Below are 20,435 nucleotides of genomic sequence, written 5' to 3' on the forward strand. Positions count from 1 at the left end.
AATTTGGTCCTCCAGCTGTTTCTTTTTGTACCTTTAACTTTTCCAGCCTCTTATTGCCCCTGTCCCAACTTTTTTGAGATGTGTTGCTGTCATGAAATTTCAAATGAGCCAATATTTGGCATGAAATTTCAAAATGTCTCACTTTGATATTTGATATGTTGTCTATGTTCTATTGTGAATACAATATCAGTTTTTGAGATTTGTAAATTATTGCATTCCGTTTTTATTTACAATTTGTACTTTGTCCAAACTTTTTTGGAATTGGGGTTGTATAATATTTTTTCTCATTTGTTTAACTGGGTTTTCTTTATCTACTTTTAGGACTTGTGTGAAAATCTGATGATGTTTTAGGTCATATTTATGCAGAAATATAGAAAATTCTAAAGGGTTCACAAACTTTCAAGCACCACTGTAGCTCTGCTTTCACAGCAGTCATGCAGCCCCATGCAGCCGAGGTGGCACGCCTCTACCAGACAGAGTTCATCCGGAGCGCGAGGGCTATGGGTGTCCTGTGGGCCATTTGCACGCTCTGCTTCGCCGTCATCGAGGTGGTCATCCTGGTTCAGCCATCCTGGGTGGGAACACGTGAGCTCCGTTATCCAGCCAGCAGTGTCGCTGGAAAGGCGCCACCTCAGACTGGTACACTGGGTCTGTTCGAGGTGTGTGTGGAGTCAGACTGGCCAGTGCCGGAGTGCACAGGCTCCCTACGAACACTGACCCCGATTCCAGCCTTCCAGTCCCCAGCTGTACTGGTGTGCATCTCCCTGACCATGGTGTGGGTCAGTGTGGGCTGTCTGTGCCTGTTTCGCTTCTGCAATGCCGCAACCGTGTACAAGATCTGTGCCTGGCTACAGCTTACTGCTGGTAAGAGCAATAAATCATCAGAGCATTGGCTCATTAGAAAACTTTGAGGTTGTGCACCAAAGAAGCAACTGTAATCCCATTTCCTTTGCAATACAGTATATCTTAAAACAGAAATGGTTCTGTACATCATTGATACACTGTCTGCCTTTACGTTTTCTCTTTGTTTGATTAGATTTAATTCTGATCATTTTCTTTAAAACAAGATCCAAGTAATCGTAGAGATTTTTTGTTGAAAATAATGATTTCTTGATGAGGAATCTGTTTTTCTCTGATTAAATTTATTTCAATTAAAGGTTGGATTTTTCTCATTTTTTCATCATGACGAAGCAACTTCACTGAAAGATAGATTTTTTCTAACCCTTTTTACTCATCTTTACAAGGGGCGCCAATAATTGTGAAGGGCCTGGACATATACAGTACATATGTGTATATACTTATAAGACCCTGTAATTACAACCCCAATTCCAAAAAAGTTGGGACGCTGTGTAAACTGTAAATAAAAACAACGCGATAATTTGCAAATCATGGAAACCCTATAGTTCATCGAAAATAGTATAAAGACAACATTAAATATTGAAACTGAGAAATTTTATTGTTTTTAAAAAAATATATGCTCATTTTGAATTTGATGTAAGCAACATGTTTCAGGAAAGTTGGGACAGGGGCATGCTTATCACTGTGTTGCATCATATCTACTTTAAACAACACTGTAAACGTTTGGGAACTGAGGAGACCAATTGCTGTAGTTTTGAAAGAGAAATGTTGTCCCATTCTCGCCTGATATACAATTTCAGTTACTCAACAGTTCAGGGTCTCCTTTGTCGTATTTTGCATTTCATAATGCGCCAAATGTTTTAAATACTCCTAAATACAGGTCTGGACTAAAGGGAGGCCAGTTTAGCACCTGTACTCTTTTAGTGCAGAGCCATGCAGTTTTAATATGTGCAGAAAGTGGTTTTGTCTTGCTGAAAGAAGGAAGGCCTTCCCTGAAAAAGATTTTGTCTGGATGGCAGCATATTGCTCTGAAACGTGTATATATTATTCAGCATTAATGATGCCTTCCCAGATGTACAAGCTCCCCATGTCATGTGCACTAATGCCCCCTCATACCATCACAGATGCTGAATGCTTTTGAACTGTGCACTGATAACAAGCCAGATGGTCCCTCTCCTCTTTAGCCTGGAGGACGTGGTGTCCATGATTTCTAAAAAGAATTTCTGCTTTTGGTTTGTCAGACCTCGGGACAATTTTCCACTTCGCCTCAGTCCATCGTAAAAGAGCTCAGGCCCAGAGAAGGTAGTGGTGTTTCTGGATATTGTTTATATCTGGTTTTAACTTGCATTTGTGGATGCAGTAATGAACTGTTTTCACAGATGATGGTTTCCTGAAGTGTTCCTGAGCCCATACAGTGATTTCCACTACAGACACATGTCTGCTTTTAATGCAGTGTCTCCTGAGGGCCTGAAGATCACAATCATCCAGTGTCAGTTTTCAGCCTTGTCTCTTGCATACAGAGATTTCTTCAGATTCTCTGCATCTTTTAATGATATTATGGACCATAGATAATGTGATCCCTAAATTCTTTGCAATTTTGAGGAACATTATTCTGAATTCGTTGCACTGTTTACCCCCGCAGTCTTTCACAGAGCAGTGAACCCCTCCCCATCTTTACTTCTGAGAGACTCCGCCTATCTGGGATGCTCATTTTATGGTAGTTCATAAAGAACTACCAAGATTTTACTTTATTATTACTTACTGAAGAATTCATTCCTGCTTAGTCCCTGCATAGTTATCTGTGAGATACTGAACTGTGTTTTAAAACATTACCCCAATTCATAAACCCAAGAGAGAACATTTTCATGTTTTTAGAAACGAATCAAGGTCATAACCAGACTATGAGGGTTATATGCTTCATCTAACTCTGTGTCGCAGGTTTTTGTCTGGCGCTGGCCTGCGTGCTCTTCCCAGATTCGTGGGAGTGTGCTGAAATGCATGCACTGTGTGGAGACAGTGTGGAGAGTTTCTCTCCAGGGAACTGCACTGTACATTGGGCCTACGTACTGGCCATGCTGGGAGTGCTGGATGCCGGCATCCTCGCCACACTTGCCTTCGTCCTGGGCAACCGTCAAGACGCGCTGCTCCCAGATGACGCTAAGGATGGTGACGGTAACAAGGATGGTGACATTATTCAAACTTTGCAACAGTAAAATTAGAGTTCAATGCATTCATTAATTCTCTTCTTTCCTGTGTTCCTCAGTGACTGGGTTGTTACTGGAAGCATAGCCTGGTGATGAAGAGATACCACAGGTATGGATGTTAAGATAAAATAAGTGGCCAGTTTATTAGGTATGACTATCTTATGAATAAACACTGGCCAATCATATACCGTGTATCCTTTCAGAAGTCAAATGACTTTAGCTGTGAATAATCACGATTCATTTATTTTGTGTCATTTTTTATGTGATTTTTTTCCCACAAATTTTTTTGCAATGTTTTTCCACATTATTTTTTTTACATGGAATTTTTCCACTTTACTCTTTGACGTTCATATATGATGTTTCAAATGATTCATTTATATGATTTTTTTCAAATGATTCGTGAATCATTTTTCAGTATAATTCATTTCTTTCATGTGCTTTTCCACATGATAATTTGTTTTGGAGGTACTGTATGATTATCCATGATTCATTTATTTTCACATATGATTTTCCACATGATTCATTTGTTTTCAAGTAAGATTTAAGAAGATTCCACATGATGCATTTTCACGTTATTTTTCTCCCCCTACATGATTCATTTATTTTAACATGTAATTTTTTCACATGATTCATTTACTTACATGCTTTTTCACGGTATCTGGTTGTTTAGCACAAGTCTTTTAGCACAAATCCAAAGTCTTTTAGCACAAGTTCAGTCTTTTAGCACAAATCCAGTCTTTTAGCACAAGTTCAGTCTTTTAGCACAAATCCAAAGTCTTTTAGCACAAGTTCAGTCTTTTAGCACAAATCCAAAGTCTTTTAGCACAAATCCAAAGTCTTTTAGCACAAGTTCAGTCTTTTAGCATAAATCCAGTCTTTTAGCACAAGTTCAGTCTTTTAGCACAAATCCAAAGTCTTTTAGCACAAATCCAAAGTCTTTTAGCACAAGTTCAGTCTTTTAGCACAAATCCAAAGTCTTTTAGCACAAGTTCAGTCTTTTAGCACAAATCCAGTCTTTTAGCACAAGTTCAGTCTTTTAGCACAAATCCAAAGTCTTTTAGCACAAATCCAAAGTCTTTTAGCACAAGTTCAGTCTTTTAGCACAAATCCAAAGTCTTTTAGCACAAGTTTTTTTTTTTTAGCACAAATCCAAAGCCTTTTAGCACAAGGTTTTTTTTTTTTTTTAGCATAAATCTAAAGTATTTTAGCACAAGTTGTAAAGTCTTTTAGCACAAGTTTTTTTTTTAGCACAAATCTAAACTCTTTTAGCACAACTCTATGTTCTTTAGCACAACTCTGGATTATGGTCACAATAATCGAAACAAAAACCCTCATCTTGATATAGGAAGGGGTTTAATATGATCGCTTAGGGACTGGAAGCCGGAATTTCTGCTGCTGTGCATGTTAAAGATCAGTCGTCAATCCCTGAAACGTGGACTGAAAATCCGATTGTCTTTGGATATTTGTAGTTAAGCCATAACAAATTGAATTGTGGGCACCTTCATAGATAACTTCAGTCACTTCTGATCATATCACAAATTCAACTGACTGTCAATAATTACGTGTTTGCAGAATTAATTAACCAGGGGATCATGTCTCTTGCCCTGCTTGACAATGTGTTTTGCCGACTAAGAGCAGAATCTATTCCTAAAAAAATACTCAAATTATTAAAAGTCCATTTGATATCACATATTACTGTTTTCATATTTATTTGACTAATAAAGCTACAAAGTCTTCAACCGAAAAAAGACCAATTTCAATGAGAAAAATAAGAATCATGTCTCCTTAGGGGCGTCACGGTGGTGTAGTGGTTAGCACTGTCGCCTCGCAGCAAGAAGGTCCTGGGTTCGAGCCCAGCGGCCGGCGAGGGCCTTTCTGTGTGGAGTTTGCATGTTCTCCCCGTGTCCGCGTGGGTTTCCTCCGGGTGCTCCGGTTTCCCCCACAGTCCAAAGACATGCAGGTTAGGTTAACTGGTGACTCTAAATTGACCGTAGGTGTGAATGTGAGTGTGAATGGTTGTCTGTGTCTATGTGTCAGCCCTGTGATGACCTGGCGACTTGTCCAGGGTGTACCCCGCCTTTCGCCCGTAGTCAGCTGGGATAGGCTCCAGCTTGCCTGCGACCCTGTGGAACAGGATAAAGCGGCTACAGATAATGAGATGAGATGAGATGTCTCTTCAGTAACCAACAGTTGCGATATGTAAACAAACGAAAGAAGCTTCCACTAAAGTATCCTAGAACAAACGGCAATTAAATAAAAGTACAATGACAAGTGCAGGAATGACAAAACAACCAAAATTAATATATCAATTGTTTATAATATGGCAATCATGAAGCAAGAAGATGATGAAGAAGAAGAAGAAGAAGAGATTACGCTAAGATGTAAGGGTCGTTTGATCATCAAGACAAGTCTCGAAGCTGTGGCAAGTTTATAGGGAAATTCACTTTGTTGCAGCATGTTTATATTCGATTTCAATATTTCTTTTTTTGCTCAGTGCTACGGTATCAACCACTAAAAAAAAAAAACGTTATTTAACACTAAATTATCAAATCAATAAACCACACACACTCCTTTGTCGAGTTTGTGGGGGGAAAAAACCCTGCAGTGCACAGATTACAGACAATTCGAACAAGTCGATCAGATCAAGAACAGCTTCCACTTTATTTGAATAATAATAATAATAAAATTTAAATCCATTATGAGTATTTTTTTTCGATTATTGTGACCATAATCCAGAGTTGTGCTAAGAGACTTTAGAACTTGTACTAAAAGACTTTTGTGCTAAATAATTGTAAACCTTTTTCATAGTTTATTTATTTTCATGTGATTTTTTACGCAATTTCTGACAAGTGATTTTTCTCACATGATTCACTTATTTTCACATGATCACATATCAGTCATGTTATACCTACAGCTCATCTGATGGTGTAAATAATTTGTCAGCCCATTTTGTCTCCATCAGTGAACAAAAACACCGTAACTGAGACTACCACTGATTTGACACTCGGACAGCATCCTACAGTGACCCCTTTCATAAAAATTCTATACTATAGGTTACAAGCCCCTGATGAAGGTGCCACCTTCTGCAGTGTGTGTGTGTGTGTGTGTGTGTGTATGCTCTGAAATCCTGTCATCCCGTCACGTGTTGTGTCATATTTTTGTTTCCAGCTTTCTTCATTAGACTCCTTTCATCTGCGGCTGATTTCTCTGTCCTCATCGTAAACCGGAGAAAAACAGACGACATGAGAAAAAGCTCACTTCCTCCTCCCCCACAGCATGACATCATGACATCATCTCCCTGACGCTTACATAAAACCTCTGCATAGAAACTAGAGACGGTTGCCTGGCAACCGTAACCGACGACTTCTCCAGATGTAAGTGGAGGCAGGGAAATGCAAGCACGCTTGTTTTTCGTTCTCTGTCGTCTCCTGATAAGCAAACGGATGTCATCGTAGATTGTTTTTCTGTTAATTCAACATGTTGACCATTGAATGTATTCTCTGCTTGTTTGGTTTGATCTTGCAGTATTTATTTTAAAGATGAATATTGACTAGAACAGATTAAGCAATAGCAATAATAAGGCCTTAATTAAAAAAAAGCATAACTCTGGATAAGCTTTTGATTAAAGATTGGGTTTAATTTTATTTTTTATTTAATTTCTCAATCAGCAACTTAAATGGTTAAATATAGTTGTTGTTTTTTTAATAGACATTTTAAAAGCCTTAATCACAATATCTTAACACAAACAACATGATTACTCAATATTCATCTTTGGCAATTTAAAAAGGGATTCAATAATTCTCAGTATTTTCAGGTATTTTCAGGCATGAAACATTGCAATCAACATTTATTACAGTCCACATTGCATAAGCAACACAGTGCAAGGGCAAATACTGAGCTCGAATGTGAAAAACGAGTACCACAAGACAAAGAACTGGCATGAGATTTTGACATTGACATCCTTTTTTTTTTTAAATTAAAACTCAATATTTTTTTCTCATTTTATTTTACAATCCCACCTGCTACTCACAGATGCATAAGATTTACAAGATCGAGATTTCAGAACCACACAGATAGGGAAACATAAAGCATAATTATTGAATCAATGAATTAAATGCAATATGATTTAAAACACAGTTTCTTGCACATGTTCTCATATAGAGTAATCAGAGGTCGAACTCCGAAGGAGAGGTGACGTGTAAAACACAGCCAGCGTCATTGTTTTGTTGGCACATTAATTGTTGGTACTAAAGCCACTGGCGAAGCAAGGGGAAGCAGAACAACAGCGACTGAGTCTTCCACAGCGAGGATATGGTCAGAGTAGGTTTCAGTAATACATGCAGGACAAACACTGTCTGAACACGAGATCAGAAAGAGAGCAGAACCAACACAGTGCTCAGTTAACACCTAATTTTGTTACAAGTCCAGCCAGACCTCAGTGCTTAACTCAGTGCTGGGAATTTTGCTGGGTGCTTCACTACCAGCGTCTGAGGTCTTACCGCAATAGGCCTACTATTTCATGGCTCATTGACTGATAAATTGAGTTAAGTGAAATTCGATGTATTTAAATAATAATTCTCAGCAACCCTTGTGCTTCGGCTCAGTCTGGCTGTCTAAAAGCAGGGGCTAAGATGTTTTCCTGTCTGAACTCTGGTGTTTTGTGGTCATCATTAAATCACCATCTTCTGTTAGTACATTCAAATATCTCATAGTTTGATCAATAAAAATTTTCAGTGAAAATGGTGTCTGTCCTCCTAGTATTTATTTAAGAAACCTTCTTCTTTAAAAGATCAACTATCGTAATGATAAATGGATGACGCCACTGTAGCACTGTCTAATTGGTGGCTTTTTAGTCCTCTTTGGATTTTTGATCCAATGCTATCTTTAAAAGAATCCTTCACTCAGTCTTCCATTCAATCCAGCTGTCATAATCCACTGGGTGATGTTATCTTTGGTGCAGATGGAGCAAACTGGATAAAGTTTACATCACAGGTCATAATAATGGCCCATCTCATATTACAGTGCCCGATAAAATCAGTGTTTTCAGTTCTCAATGCCAAACAGTTTAATGTTTTCCGTGCAGTTCAATTCCTGATACAACTTGTTACCAGATTTGTTAACCCATGGGAAAACATTAGAGTTTAACGGCACACACCAGTTGCTCTTGAAAGACCATTAAGTACCCAACCATTAAGGTTGGGTCCTTGAGCAAGGCCCATAACCCTCTGCTCCACAGGTGCTGTACCATACCAAACCCTGCACTCAGATCCCACAACGTCGGGGGGGAATCTTTAGGTTTACTTGTACTTGTGAGAATAAAGCTATTTTTCAAAGCTAATTGATCTGTTAGATAGATGACTCCAACTGGCATGTTCCTTATCAGTTTTCTGATGGATGTTCTTGACATTTGGATTAAGCTCTCAAACTAACTGTGGCATATTGCACATTCCGGAAAGGACTTGCACAAAAACAAGTGTCTCAGTGCAACAAAACACCCCAGCAGTACCATTTACTACCATTTATATACGTGGTAGCTGCAAATCCATAGACTTTCACAAACAAGAGCTTGATTTACATTTAACTCATTTGGTTGCTGCTTTAATCCAAAGAGACTTACTGTACAACTGAGACAAGATACAACTGAGCAAATGAGGGGTTAAGTGTCTTGTTCAAGGGCCCAACAGTGCCAGCGTAGCAATGCTGGAATTTGATCTCACAACCTTTCAATCAGCCACTCAATGCCTTAATCACTGCTGCCTCATAAAAGCTTGATAGAAGGCTATGGGCTTAGGGGATTAAAAAAGTTTTATGTTTTAGTGCTTTATGTTGAAATAAGCTAGGAAGAAGGCAAAACACATCAAACCACTAACATATACATGCAAATACTAGGGTAAAGGTTCACAAATCTGGTTCTAGGGAATCCCCAGTACCTCAGAGGTCAGGCTTTTGTCTCAATCTAAAGGTTGCCAGGTGCAACTCTAAAGAGTCTTAGGTTGGGGACCCCTTGGCCCATACACTTTATTGTTCTCCCAGCTCAAAGACACACTTTAACTCAGGAAGGCTGTTAAGCAGCTGAGGAATTCAACCAGGTGTGTAGAGAGGAGGGAAATCACAGAAATTTGCATTCTAGGGGGTTGATAAGAATTAACCGTATGGAAGTAAACTTAGAGATAATTTGGGGTTTCATTTTGCTGCTAACCAAGCCAAATATGGTTGGGATGAATGACATAAGGGTCATTTATGGTAAAAGCAAATGTATTGGTCAATAGTAATTAACCAGAAACAATCCAAAAGCAACATTGGGCATGGTACAAATGGAACAAATGATTTAAATTTTGAACCCTGCATTAAACATGTGAGGTCATCAATGCTGTTAACATTGTGTTCTGGCAGTTAAATTGGGATAAATTTATCACTGGCGTTCCTGAAGGATTATGTGGGCCAGATAAAGTGGTAAGTATGGGTCATTAATGTCCCATTACTTATTGCTATTTGTAAAAATTTTGGGTTGTAGCACTTTAGGATAACCTAGCATAACATATCATAATAATGTCATATCTTGAAAGGTTTTCTTTAAAATATTTGTTGTAAAGGGTACCATTATTTAATTCCAGTAAAAGAGCTGGTGACCTTGGAAAATCCAAGGATAAAATAAGTAAAATGGAGGAAGCCATGGCCTTGACCTAATGGGCGGCATGATGGTGTAGTGCAGGGGTGTCCAAACTGATCCATAAAGGGCCGTGTGGCTGCAGGTTTTCATTCCAGCCATGCAGCAGCACACCTGATTTGGCTTATTCAATCAACTGACACACCCACCCTTTAATCAAGGGTGGGTGTGGCTGCAAGTATTTGACTGTGTGAAGACAATTCAGTTGATTGAATGAGCCAAGTCAGGTGTGCTGCTGCATGGCTGGAATGAAAACCTGCAGCCACACGGCCCTTTATGGATCAGTTTGGACACCCCTGGTGTAGTGGTTAGCACTGTTGCCTCACAGCAAGAAGGTTCTGGGTTCAAATCCCATGGGTTTCCTCTGGGTGCTCCAGTTTCCCCCACAGTTCAAATACATGCAGATTGGGTAAAATACCCAGCCACTGGGGTTGTACAAGACAGTGCATACTTCATGCAAGCCCAGATAGATTGGGGAGGGTTGTGTTAGGAAGGGCATCTGGTGTAAAATCTATGCCAAATCAAATATGCAGAACAGATCCGCTGTGGCAATCCCTAATGGGAGCAGCCGAAAGAAGAAGGGGAGGCCATGGCCTAATGGTTAGAGAAGCAGCTTTAGGACTAAAAGGTCACTGGTTCAATTCCTTGGACCAGCAGGAATAGTTGAAGGCACCTAACCCCCAACTGCTCCCCAGGCTGCTCTAGGTATGTTGTATGTCGCTCTGGATAAGAGTGTCTGCTAAATGCCATTAATGTAATGTAATGTAAATGTATACGGTGCTAATCTGATATTGTGTTGACTGTGTTGATGATGGTTTAAGAACAAAAGGATAATTTGAGATAATATTGAGAGTCATGTGGAACTCCAGTGAAGTCAATGCCAATATCTGAACTACCAGGACTGACAGGTTGCCAACTGCAATGTATCACTGCATCTACTGCAGACTCATAAATAAAAATTAGATTTGCTCATATGCATTAGCATGTAGAACAGATAATTGAACATATTTACGGTTTTATTATAGCGCTGAAGCAGATACATTGGTGCGCCAGACATAAGCAGTTAATAGTGAGTCCTCGCATATATCTGTCAGCATGTCAACTGTTGCAATCTTTCTGTCTTCCTCTTTCTTTCTCTCTCTCTCTCTCTCTCTCTCTCACTTTCTCAGGTACTTGATGATGTGCTGAGCAATGAGCTCGGGGTCGTAGGTCACCGAGCGACGTTTGCGGCTCTGCTTTGCAGGTGCAGGCAGATCTGTGTCGATGCGCTTCATCCTCTGCAGGCCAGCATGGGGTGACCGGGTGTTCTGACCAGCAAAATCATCTTGGTCTTCATCGCCCACTCTCTTCACGCGCAGGAGCGAGGACTCGGCATCAGGGGAGGCGACAGGGGCAGAGTCTAGAGATCGTCTAGCTCGTCTCAATGGCGTAGCTCTGTCACGTCCAATGCTGGCTGCTGCTGCCACTTCCCATTTGCCACGGTGGTTGGATGGGTTCATCTGGTTCTCAGATACCAGACTCGAGAGGACCTTCTCCACCAGGTACCTGGGTAAAGCATCAGGAATGAGGAGGCAAATGTTGGTATACAATGCATATGTGAGGTAAATGTTTAAAACTATGTCTATTTACAGATGGTCAATATGCTCAGCAACCAATTAGTCCTTTTTAGGATAAATAAGGTTACCATTACCATCCAGTATCAAATCCATAGCTTCTGATGTTGTGGATGATCCCACATACAGTAGATACCATAAAGATCTGCCAAAAACAGTTTCTGCCCATGTCTCACTCTTGCTTCAGTGGATAATCTCACCTGGATACTGTAGACTTGTACCTCACACCTGGGGTATGCACAAGACAGTGTTTATGATTACAGCAGCAGTTCTTAGGTACAAGTCTACAATTTCTGCCCATGTCTCACTCTTGTTTCAGTGGACAATCTCACCTGGATACTGTAGACTTGTACCTAAAAACTGCTGCTGTAATCATAAACACCGTCTTGTGTGCACCCCAGGTCTCTTATTCATAATCTGTTCATATCACAATCTGAACATCCCTTTAACACACAAGTACTGTTTGTTTCTTCAATATCCTGTTACAGAAGAGTAGAGTAATGATGTATCAAAGTCCCTCCCACACCAGGATTTGGTCTTCCCAGGCAGGCACCTGTCCCAGTACTACCCAGCATGGATGCGGCGCCAATCTCCATTTCTATAGTCCTCGGCCTCTCGCCTATACAGGTAGGGTTACAGTGGGGGGCTAGTCCTCTGGTAACCACAAGAGTTTGACTCCCTACTCACAGGACTCTGTAACAGGGGAGGTAATGATTATCTAGGTGTAACACAAAAACCTGGTTATAAATTTAATACATTTGAAGTTCTTCATACTCATATAATGTATGTAGCTTCAAAAAATAAGTCTACCCAGTTAATTCCATTGCTTATTATTTACAGGCCCCTGGGGCCATATTCTGAGTTTCTTTCTGAATTTGCAGATTTTATCTCAGATCTGGTTATTTCCTTAGACAAAGCTTTAGTTGTCGGAGATTTTAATATTCACTTCGATAACCCAGAAGACCCTTTAAAAACAGCGTTTGTGTCCATTTTAGATTCAGTAGGGATTAATCAGAATGTCATAGGACCGACCCATAATGGTGGTCACACCCTTGATCTAATACTAACATTCAGGTTAAACGTAGACAATATAGTCATACTTCCACAGTCTGAAGTTATCTCAGATCATTATCTCATCTCATTCAAACTATGTCTGAGTACTAATACATGCACCTCACCACACTACTGTATTAAACATACATTCACGTCAACTACTGCACAGAGCTTTATAAATGATCTCCCAGAGTTATCAACTTTGATTGGGTCACTGTCAGCCCCTGCAGAACTTGATCAGGCAACTGAATGCTTAGAGTCAACATTCCGCCATACCTTAGATAATGTAGCTCCTCTAAAAAGGAAAATGGTCAGAGACAAAAAATTAGCACCCTGGTATAATGATGACACTCGCACATTAAAACAGACCACTCGAAAATTGGAACATAAATGGCGTCAAACAAAATTGGTAGTGTTCAAATTAGCGTGGAAGGAGAGCTTCCTGAAGTATAGAAAGGCTCTTGCTGCGAGATCAACATATCTCTCCTCCCTAATAGAAGATAACAAAAATAATCCTAGATTCCTATTTAATACTGTAGCAAAATTAACCAGGAATAAGTCCACTACAGACACATGCACACCTGCAGTATATAATAGTAACGATTTCATGAATTTTTTTAATGACAAAATTGAGAATATCCGACAAAAAATTCAAACTACTAATTTAAGGTCAGACAATGAAAGTGACCTTGTAGTTAACCATATAACTCTATCAGATCATCAGTTAGAATGTTTTACTCCCCTTAAAGAAACTGAATTACTTTCATTAATCTCGGCATCAAAAACTTCAACTTGCGTACTAGATCCCTTACCTACATGTCTATTCAAACAGATAATACCTGAAGTAATTGAACCGCTTCTAAAAATAATAAATTCTTCTCTCACGATTGGCTATGTACCCAAATCCTTTAAACTAGCAGTTATCAAACCCCTGATTAAAAAACCTGACCTTGATCCCTGTCAGCTGTCCAATTATAGGCCAATATCAAACCTCCCCTTTATCTCCAAGATCCTTGAAAAAGCTGTGGCACAGCAGTTATGCTCATATTTACATAGGAATAACATCCATGAAATGTATCGGTATCAGTCAGGATTTAGACCTAATCACAGCACAGAAACAGCTTTGGTTAAAGTAGTAAACGACCTACTGTTGGCGTCTGATCAGGGCTGTGTCTCGCTGCTTGTGTTGCTTGACCTTAGTGCAGCATTTGATACCATTAATCATTCCATTCTTCTGGATAGACTAGAAAATGTTGTGGGAATTAAGGGAACAGCCCTCTCCTGGCTCAGCTCTTATTTAACTGATCGTTATCAGTATGTTGATATAAATGGTGATATTTCTAGACGTACTGAGGTAAAGTGTGGCGTTCCACAAGGTTCTGTCTTGGGTCCACTGCTTTTTTCTCTATATATGTTACCTCTGGGTGATATTATTCATAAACATTGTATTAGTTTCCACTGTTATGCTGATGACACACAGTTGTATGTTTCTGCAAAACCTGATGAGAGACACCGGCTTTATAGAATTGAGGAATGTGTTAAGGACATTAGACACTGGATGCTTATTAATTTCCTTCTGCTTAACTCTGACAAGACTGAAGTACTTGTACTAGGACCACATACAGCTAGAAGTAAATTTTCTGATTACACAGTGACTCTGGACGGCCTTTCTGTTTCTTCACGTGCAGCAGTAAAAGACCTCGGGGTGATTATTGACCCCAGTCTTTCATTTGAAACTCACATTGATAACATTACCCAGATAGCTTTCTTTCATCTCAGAAATATTGCTAAGAGAAGAAATTTAATGTCACTACATGACGTGGAAAAACTAGTTCATGCTTTCGTTACCTCCAGGTTGGATTATTGTAATGCCTTACTGTCTGGATGTTCCAATAAGTGCATAAACAAGCTCCAGTTAGTTCAAAATGCAGCAGCAAGAGTCCTTACTAGAACTAGAAAATATGACCACATCACGCCTGTCTTATCCACACTGCATTGGCTCCCAATCAAATTTCGTATTGATTATAAAATACTACTATTGACCTTTAAAACACTAAATGGTCTCGCACCACAGTACCCGAGTGAACTTCTGGTCCTCTATGACCCGCCACGCCTACTTAGATCAAAAGGTGCAGGCTATCTGCTGGTACCTCGTATAGTGAAGGCTACATCAGGGGGCAGAGCCTTTGCTTACAAAGCTCCACAGTTATGGAACAGCCTTCCAAGTAATGTTCGGGAATCAGACACAGTCTCAGCCTTAAGTCTAGGCTGAAAACATATGTTTAGTCAAGCCTTTTGTTAATGGTGTTTATGAGGTAAAGGTGTAGATCTGGAGGATCCTCAGACATAGAGTGTTTTGGTAAACTGGGATGTATGGATGCTGTCAGTCCCCACTCGCCTGCTCACTCGAGTTTGTTGACAGTGTAGTGGCTGCTGCTTTATGTCCCGAGGCTCCCTCATGCCTGTGTTACCTTCTGGCTCTCCCCTTTTAGTTATGCTGTCATAGTTAGTTGCCGGAGTCCCTGCTTGTACTCAGTGCAATATGTATACTGTTCCTACTTATTCAGGTGACATTGGGCATACCTAACAACCTGTGTTTCCTTTCCCTCTCTCTCCCCCCTCCCCCCAAATCTGTCCCTTTGAGTTACATGGAGTCAACAGGAAATCTTTTGGTGGAGAGGGTGGAGACCTCAACTGACTATCGTAGCCTGCAGGGAATCAGCTGTCAGACATTCTGTCGCATGCCCCAGACCCAGTGATATGTAACTGAATTGTCTTGGCCAGCCCTAAGGGTCCCATCTGCATCTCATCATTGCTGAGGAGTGTGCTCCCATCACCCAATCAAGCATCCAGCCAGAGCAGGTCATGATACAGTATTTTTTAACCATATTAACATGCCATTGTTGTGTATTATGCCTGATGTCAAGACTCTCGTCTCTGTGAGCCTACCACACAGACTTAATACTTGTGTCATTTTTAGGGCATACCTAACAACCTGTGTTTTCTCCCCCCCCCAATCTGTCCCTCTGAGTTACATGTCGGTCCTGGGATTGAGATGCTGACCTCTTCTGCCCCTCGGACCTGCTCGATCCATCCTGGTGCCCTGTGTCTGGTTGGAGTCTTATCACATTGCTCCTGTTGAGGATGGCCCCATGAGGACAGTTGAAAGTTACACCTGGAGGACACTCTGGACTCTTACAGTAATGCTTTTATGGCTGAGGACTACAGTTGACTTGCTAACTTTAAGACTGCAGTTGTCATGAACAGTTTTGCACTCAAGTTTCCATCAATGAAGAGTAACATCATCAATGAAACTGACTTCATGTTAAAACTGTTAATGTTATAGTCATGCTGTCTGTTGTTGTTGCCCAAATGAGGATGGGTTCCCTTTTGAGTCTGGTTCCTCTCGAGGTTTCTTCCTCATGTCGTCAGAGGGAGTTTTTCCTTGCCACCATCACCGCAGGCTTGCTCATTGGGGATAGATTAGGAATAAAATTAGCTCATGTTTTAAGTCGGTCAAATTCTGTAAAGCTGCTTTGCGACAATGTTTATTGTTAAAAGCGCTATACAAATAAACTTGACTTGACAGAGGCAGACTCTAGAGAGTGCCTAGCTCGTCTCAGAGGCATAGCTGCGTCACATCTGATGCTGGCTGCTGCCACTTGGGTCGGATCTGGTAGATTTGACTATTTGTGTCACGAGTGGTGAGCTGAGGTGAAGCGAGGACCCAAGAGCAGACTCAGAAAAACAGGCAGTGTGAAGAGAAAACTTGTTTAATGAAGTAGATGGAAGAAAGGTACAGTAGGGCTCAGGCAAAAATTGGTATTCAAAAAACAGGCCAGGAGATCAAAAACACAGGAGCAGGTAGACATGATCAGGGACAAAAAAAATAAATAAATAAATAAATCACAAAAACTGATGAACAATACCAATGAGCTGTAGCAAGATGAGGAAAGTCTACAAGAGACAGTCTGGCAAATGGACTGGCTCCAAACAGTTCTTAAAAACCCTGGCTGATGGGAGAGGAGTGGTAGCAGGTGTGGGCGTGCCACTTCAGGAAATGGCCTTCAGCAAGGCAGGATTGAATTCTTGTCCTGGAGCCGGTGTCGAAGTCCCACAATCTAAGGCATGGATGGAGCGGACTGTGACAGTACCCCTCCTTCAACAGGTGCCTCCAGGTGACTTAGAAAGTGCCTCAGGGTGTTGTTGGTGGAAGTCCATGATGAGGGTGGGATCCATGATGAACCTGGCAGGAACCCAGCTCCTCTCCTCAGGACCATACCCCTCCCAGTCAACCAGGTACTGGAGTCCTCTGCCTCGGCATCGTACCTTCAGCAACCTCCTGACAGTGAAGACCTCACCACCATCTATGAACCTGGGAGGAGGAGGGGGTTTGGAGGGTGGGGACAGAGAACTGGAGACAAGGGGTTTGACTTGTGAGACATGGAAATTTGGGTGAATACAGCACATGGTTACGGGCAGAGACAGTCTTACAGAGCAGGGATTAATTACCTTGGAGACAGGGAAGGGTCCCATGAACCTGGGAGCCAATTTGCTGGAGACCATTTTGAGGGGCAAGTGGTGAGTGGAGAGCATTACCCACTGCCCCACCCGATAGATGGGAGCTGCCAAGCGGTGTTTGTCGGCTTGCTCTTTAAACATCTTGACAGAACGTAGGAGCTTTTTCCTGGTCAATGCCCATGTTCTCCTGCAGTGGCGCACAAACATCTGGGCAGAGGGCATGGCAACTTCTTCTTGGACAGGGAAGAGTGGTGGCTGGTAACCCAGAGAGCACTGGAAGGGGAAAAGACCTGTAGCAGAGGTGGGTAAGGAGTTGTGAGTGTACACCATCCAAGGAAGGGTCTTGTTCCAGGAGGCAGCATCCTTGGACACCATGCACCTGAGAGCCACTTCCAGCTCCTGGTTGGCCCATTCCATCTGTCCATTGGTCTGATGGTGAAAACCTGAAGATAGACTGTGAGAAGCACCAATAAGTTTACAGAAAGCCTTCCAGAATTGGGCAGATAACTGGGGTCCACGGTCTGATACAATGTCTGAGGGGAGTCCATGTAGATGGGAAACATGGAGTATCAGCAATTTGGCGGTCTCCTTGGCGGTGGGAAGCTTGGGCAGAGGGATAAAATGAACAGCTTTAGAAAAACAGTCGACAACAGTGAGGATACAAGTATTGCCACCTGAATTGGGGAGTCCTTTGATGAAATCCAGGGCTGTGTGTGACCAGGGCCGGTGGGGAACAGGAAGGGGTCTCAGTAGGCCAGCAGGAGGTCTGTTGCCAGTCTTGTTCCTAGTGCAGATGTCACAAGCTGCCACAAACCTCTGGACGTCCTCCTTGATGGATGACCACCAAAAAACGTCGGATGAGTGCCAGAGTCCAGGCTGCTCCTGGGTGGCACGCCATTCTGGAACCATGACCTCACTGCAACACCTGTGCCCACACAGAAACAGGAACAAAAAGATGGTTAGGAGGTGCATTACTGGGCCCTGGGTCCTGTTCATGGGCCTTCTGGACCAGGGTTTCCACCTCTAACAGAGTGGCCCCCACCAGGCACTGTGGAGGAAGGATGGTCTCAGGGGAGGTCAATTCCTCCTGGAGGGGAGAAAACATTCTGGACAAGGCATCAGGCTTACCATTCTTAGAGCCTGGGTGGAAGGAAAGTATGAACTTGAAGCGAGAAAAGAAGAGACCGTCGGGCCTGACGAGAATTGAGGCGCTTGGCAGTCCTGAGGTTTTCGAGGTTCTTGTGATCTGTCCATACAATGAAGGGAAGGTCTGACCCCTCCAACCAATGTTTCCATTTTTCCAAGGCCAGTTTAACGGCCAACAGTTCCCTATTGCCAACGTCATATTTTCTCTCAGAAGGGGAAAGCTGACGAGAGAAGAAGGAGCAAGGATGAAGATTGTCATCACTAGCTGATCTTTGGGACAATATGGCCCCCACCTCTGACTGAAGCATCGACCTCAACCACAAACTGCCGGGACGGATCTGGAATGGGGAGTATAGGTGCTGACATGAACCTTCGTTTAAGCTCGGAGAATGCCTTCTCAGCCCCTTCCTCCCAGCTGAAAGGGAAGTTCCTGATGAATCGCCTGTAGAAATTCGCAAACACAAGAAACCACTGGAGTTCTCGCCGAGAGGACAGGGTGGGCCAGTCAGCAACTGCCTTGAGTTTCAGGGGTCCATCTGAATCTGTGCAGGGGAGATAATGAAACCCAGAAGGGAGACAGAACTTCTATGGAACTCACATTTCTCGGCCTTAACAAAGAGTTTATTTTCCAGGAGTTGCTGAAGGACCTGCCTGACATGGATGCGGTGTTCATCAAGGAAGCGGGGGAAAAAAAATCAATATATCATCCAGATAAACAAAAACGTTAAGGTAGTCTCTCAGGACATTATTAACGAGGGCCTGGAAAACCGCAGGAGCTTTAATCAGACTGAATGGAACCACAAGATATATTTGTAGTGGCCTGTGGGGGGTGTTAAATGCTGTCTTCCATTTGTCCCCTTCCCTGATCCTCACGAGGTGGTAAGCATTATGCAGGTCTAGCTTGGTGAAAATCTGGGCTCCCTGGTGTAACTCAAACACCATAGACATGAGGAGGTGGGGGGGTAATGGTTCTTGATGGTGAGGTCATTTAGCCCATGGTAATCAATGCAAGGGCGCAAGGATTTGTCCTTCTCCACAAAAAAAAAGAATCCTGCCCCTGCAGGAGAAGAGGATGGACAAATAATTCCAGCTGCTAAAGACTCAGTGATGTATTTATCCATGGCTTGTCTTTCAGAAGGAGAGACCGAGAGTAAAGTCACCCCTTAGGTGGTACAGTCCCAGGGAGAAGGTCAATTCCACAGTCATAGGGCCTATGGGGAGGAAGGGAAACAGCTTGAGACTTGCTGAACACAGGTTTTAAGTCATTATACTCAGGAGGCACATTAGAGAGGTCAGGATATTCACCAATGATGGGCTGGAGCAGCTCAGCATGAGGGAGGGCAGATCTCAGGCATGACGATAAACAGAATTGACTCCATCCTAAAATGGTGGTGTTAGTCCAGTTGACATGGAGGTTATGTAGAGTTAGCCATGGCAGACCAAGAACTATGGGCACATGGGGATTACTCATGACAAAAAACTGGATGGATTCAGAGTGGTTGCCAGAAATTCTTAAGGTGGCCGGGGCTGTTCTGTGGGTGATGGTGGTCAGACCAGTACCATTAAGGGTCAAGACACTGAGGGATGGGTTCAGAGCCAGTAGTGAAATCCCCAGGTGCTTGGCAGTGGTCGAGCAGATCAGGTTTCTGTCAGCCCCTGAATCAATGAGTGCCTGGAGGTCGTGGGGATGATTGCCATGGATAAAAGACCACTGGGAGTAGTGGTCGATCGGTAGGGGGCTGATTCTGGACATTGCCCACCAGGGCCCCTAAACTCACTGGTGGGCTCTTCTTTTTAAAGGGCAAGATTGGCAGAAATGCCCCAGCTGTCCGCAATAAAAACATGCCCTCATATCCCGATGACACGGTCATTCCTCGGGTGAGATGCAGACTCAGTCTACCTGGATTGGCTCAGCGGAAGAAATGGGAGGCTGAGGGGGAGCAAGATTTATCTGAGTTCTCTCTTTCACCTGCTGTCTGATCCGGGAGTCAATACGACTGGCGAGGTCCATGAGACTGGGGAGATCAGGTGGCAGTTCTTGTGAGACCAGCTCATCCTTGATGGAGTCTGACAGCCCATTCAAAAATGCATCAAACAAGGCACTCATTCCAGCTACAAGTGCGAAACTCAATTGCATAGTCAAAAGCAGACCGGGCACCCTGCCGCAGCCCCATGATTTCCTCTTGCTGCCTCTCTGCCAGACAGAGAGCGATCAAAGGTTCGCCTCATCTCCTCTGTGAAATCCTTGAAGCTGGTGCAGCATGGTGCATTGGCATCCCATATTGCTGTTCCCCACTCCCTAGCTTTGCCAGTGAGGAGACTGATGGTGTAGGCCACTCGGGAACGCTCTGTAGGGAAGGCCAGTGGTTGAAG

The 20,435-nt window shown here is 42.5% G+C and overlaps 2 protein-coding genes across 2 annotated transcripts in view; one reads left to right on the plus strand and one right to left on the minus strand.

Moving 5' to 3' along the window:
• The first annotated feature begins 434 nt into the window (after positions 1–434).
• lhfpl4b (LHFPL tetraspan subfamily member 4b) lies at positions 435–3,147 on the plus strand. The gene is made up of 3 exons (XM_060930919.1): positions 435–864; positions 2,797–3,030; positions 3,122–3,147. The coding sequence occupies exons 1-3, from the start codon at positions 435–437 to the stop codon at positions 3,145–3,147; spliced, it is 690 nt and encodes a 229-aa protein (XP_060786902.1).
• A 7,651-nt stretch (positions 3,148–10,798) lies between these two features.
• The window catches only part of pcsk1nl (proprotein convertase subtilisin/kexin type 1 inhibitor, like), a 29,732-nt gene continuing 20,095 nt past the window's right edge, over positions 10,799–20,435 (minus strand). The window contains exon 3 of the mRNA XM_060932752.1: positions 10,799–11,274. Within this exon, the coding sequence (XP_060788735.1) occupies positions 10,887–11,274 (388 nt within the window). The 3' untranslated portion in view covers positions 10,799–10,886. The remainder of the gene's footprint in view (positions 11,275–20,435) is intronic.

The sequence above is a fragment of the Neoarius graeffei genome, chromosome 10 (genome assembly GCF_027579695.1).
Source record: "Neoarius graeffei isolate fNeoGra1 chromosome 10, fNeoGra1.pri, whole genome shotgun sequence".
NCBI classification, from domain to species: Eukaryota; Metazoa; Chordata; class Actinopteri; order Siluriformes; family Ariidae; genus Neoarius; species Neoarius graeffei.

Bases quoted from the DNA above. Each gene is read 5' to 3' on its own strand.
- lhfpl4b (XM_060930919.1), top strand. From the start codon at position 435: ATGCAGCCCCATGCAGCCGAGGTGGCACGCCTCTACCAGACAGAGTTC. The intron at 865-2,796 runs GTAAGAGCAATA...TCTGTGTCGCAG, and splicing joins CTGGCTACAGCTTACTGCTG to GTTTTTGTCTGGCGCTGGCC. The intron at 3,031-3,121 runs GTAACAAGGATG...TGTGTTCCTCAG, and splicing joins TGACGCTAAGGATGGTGACG to TGACTGGGTTGTTACTGGAA.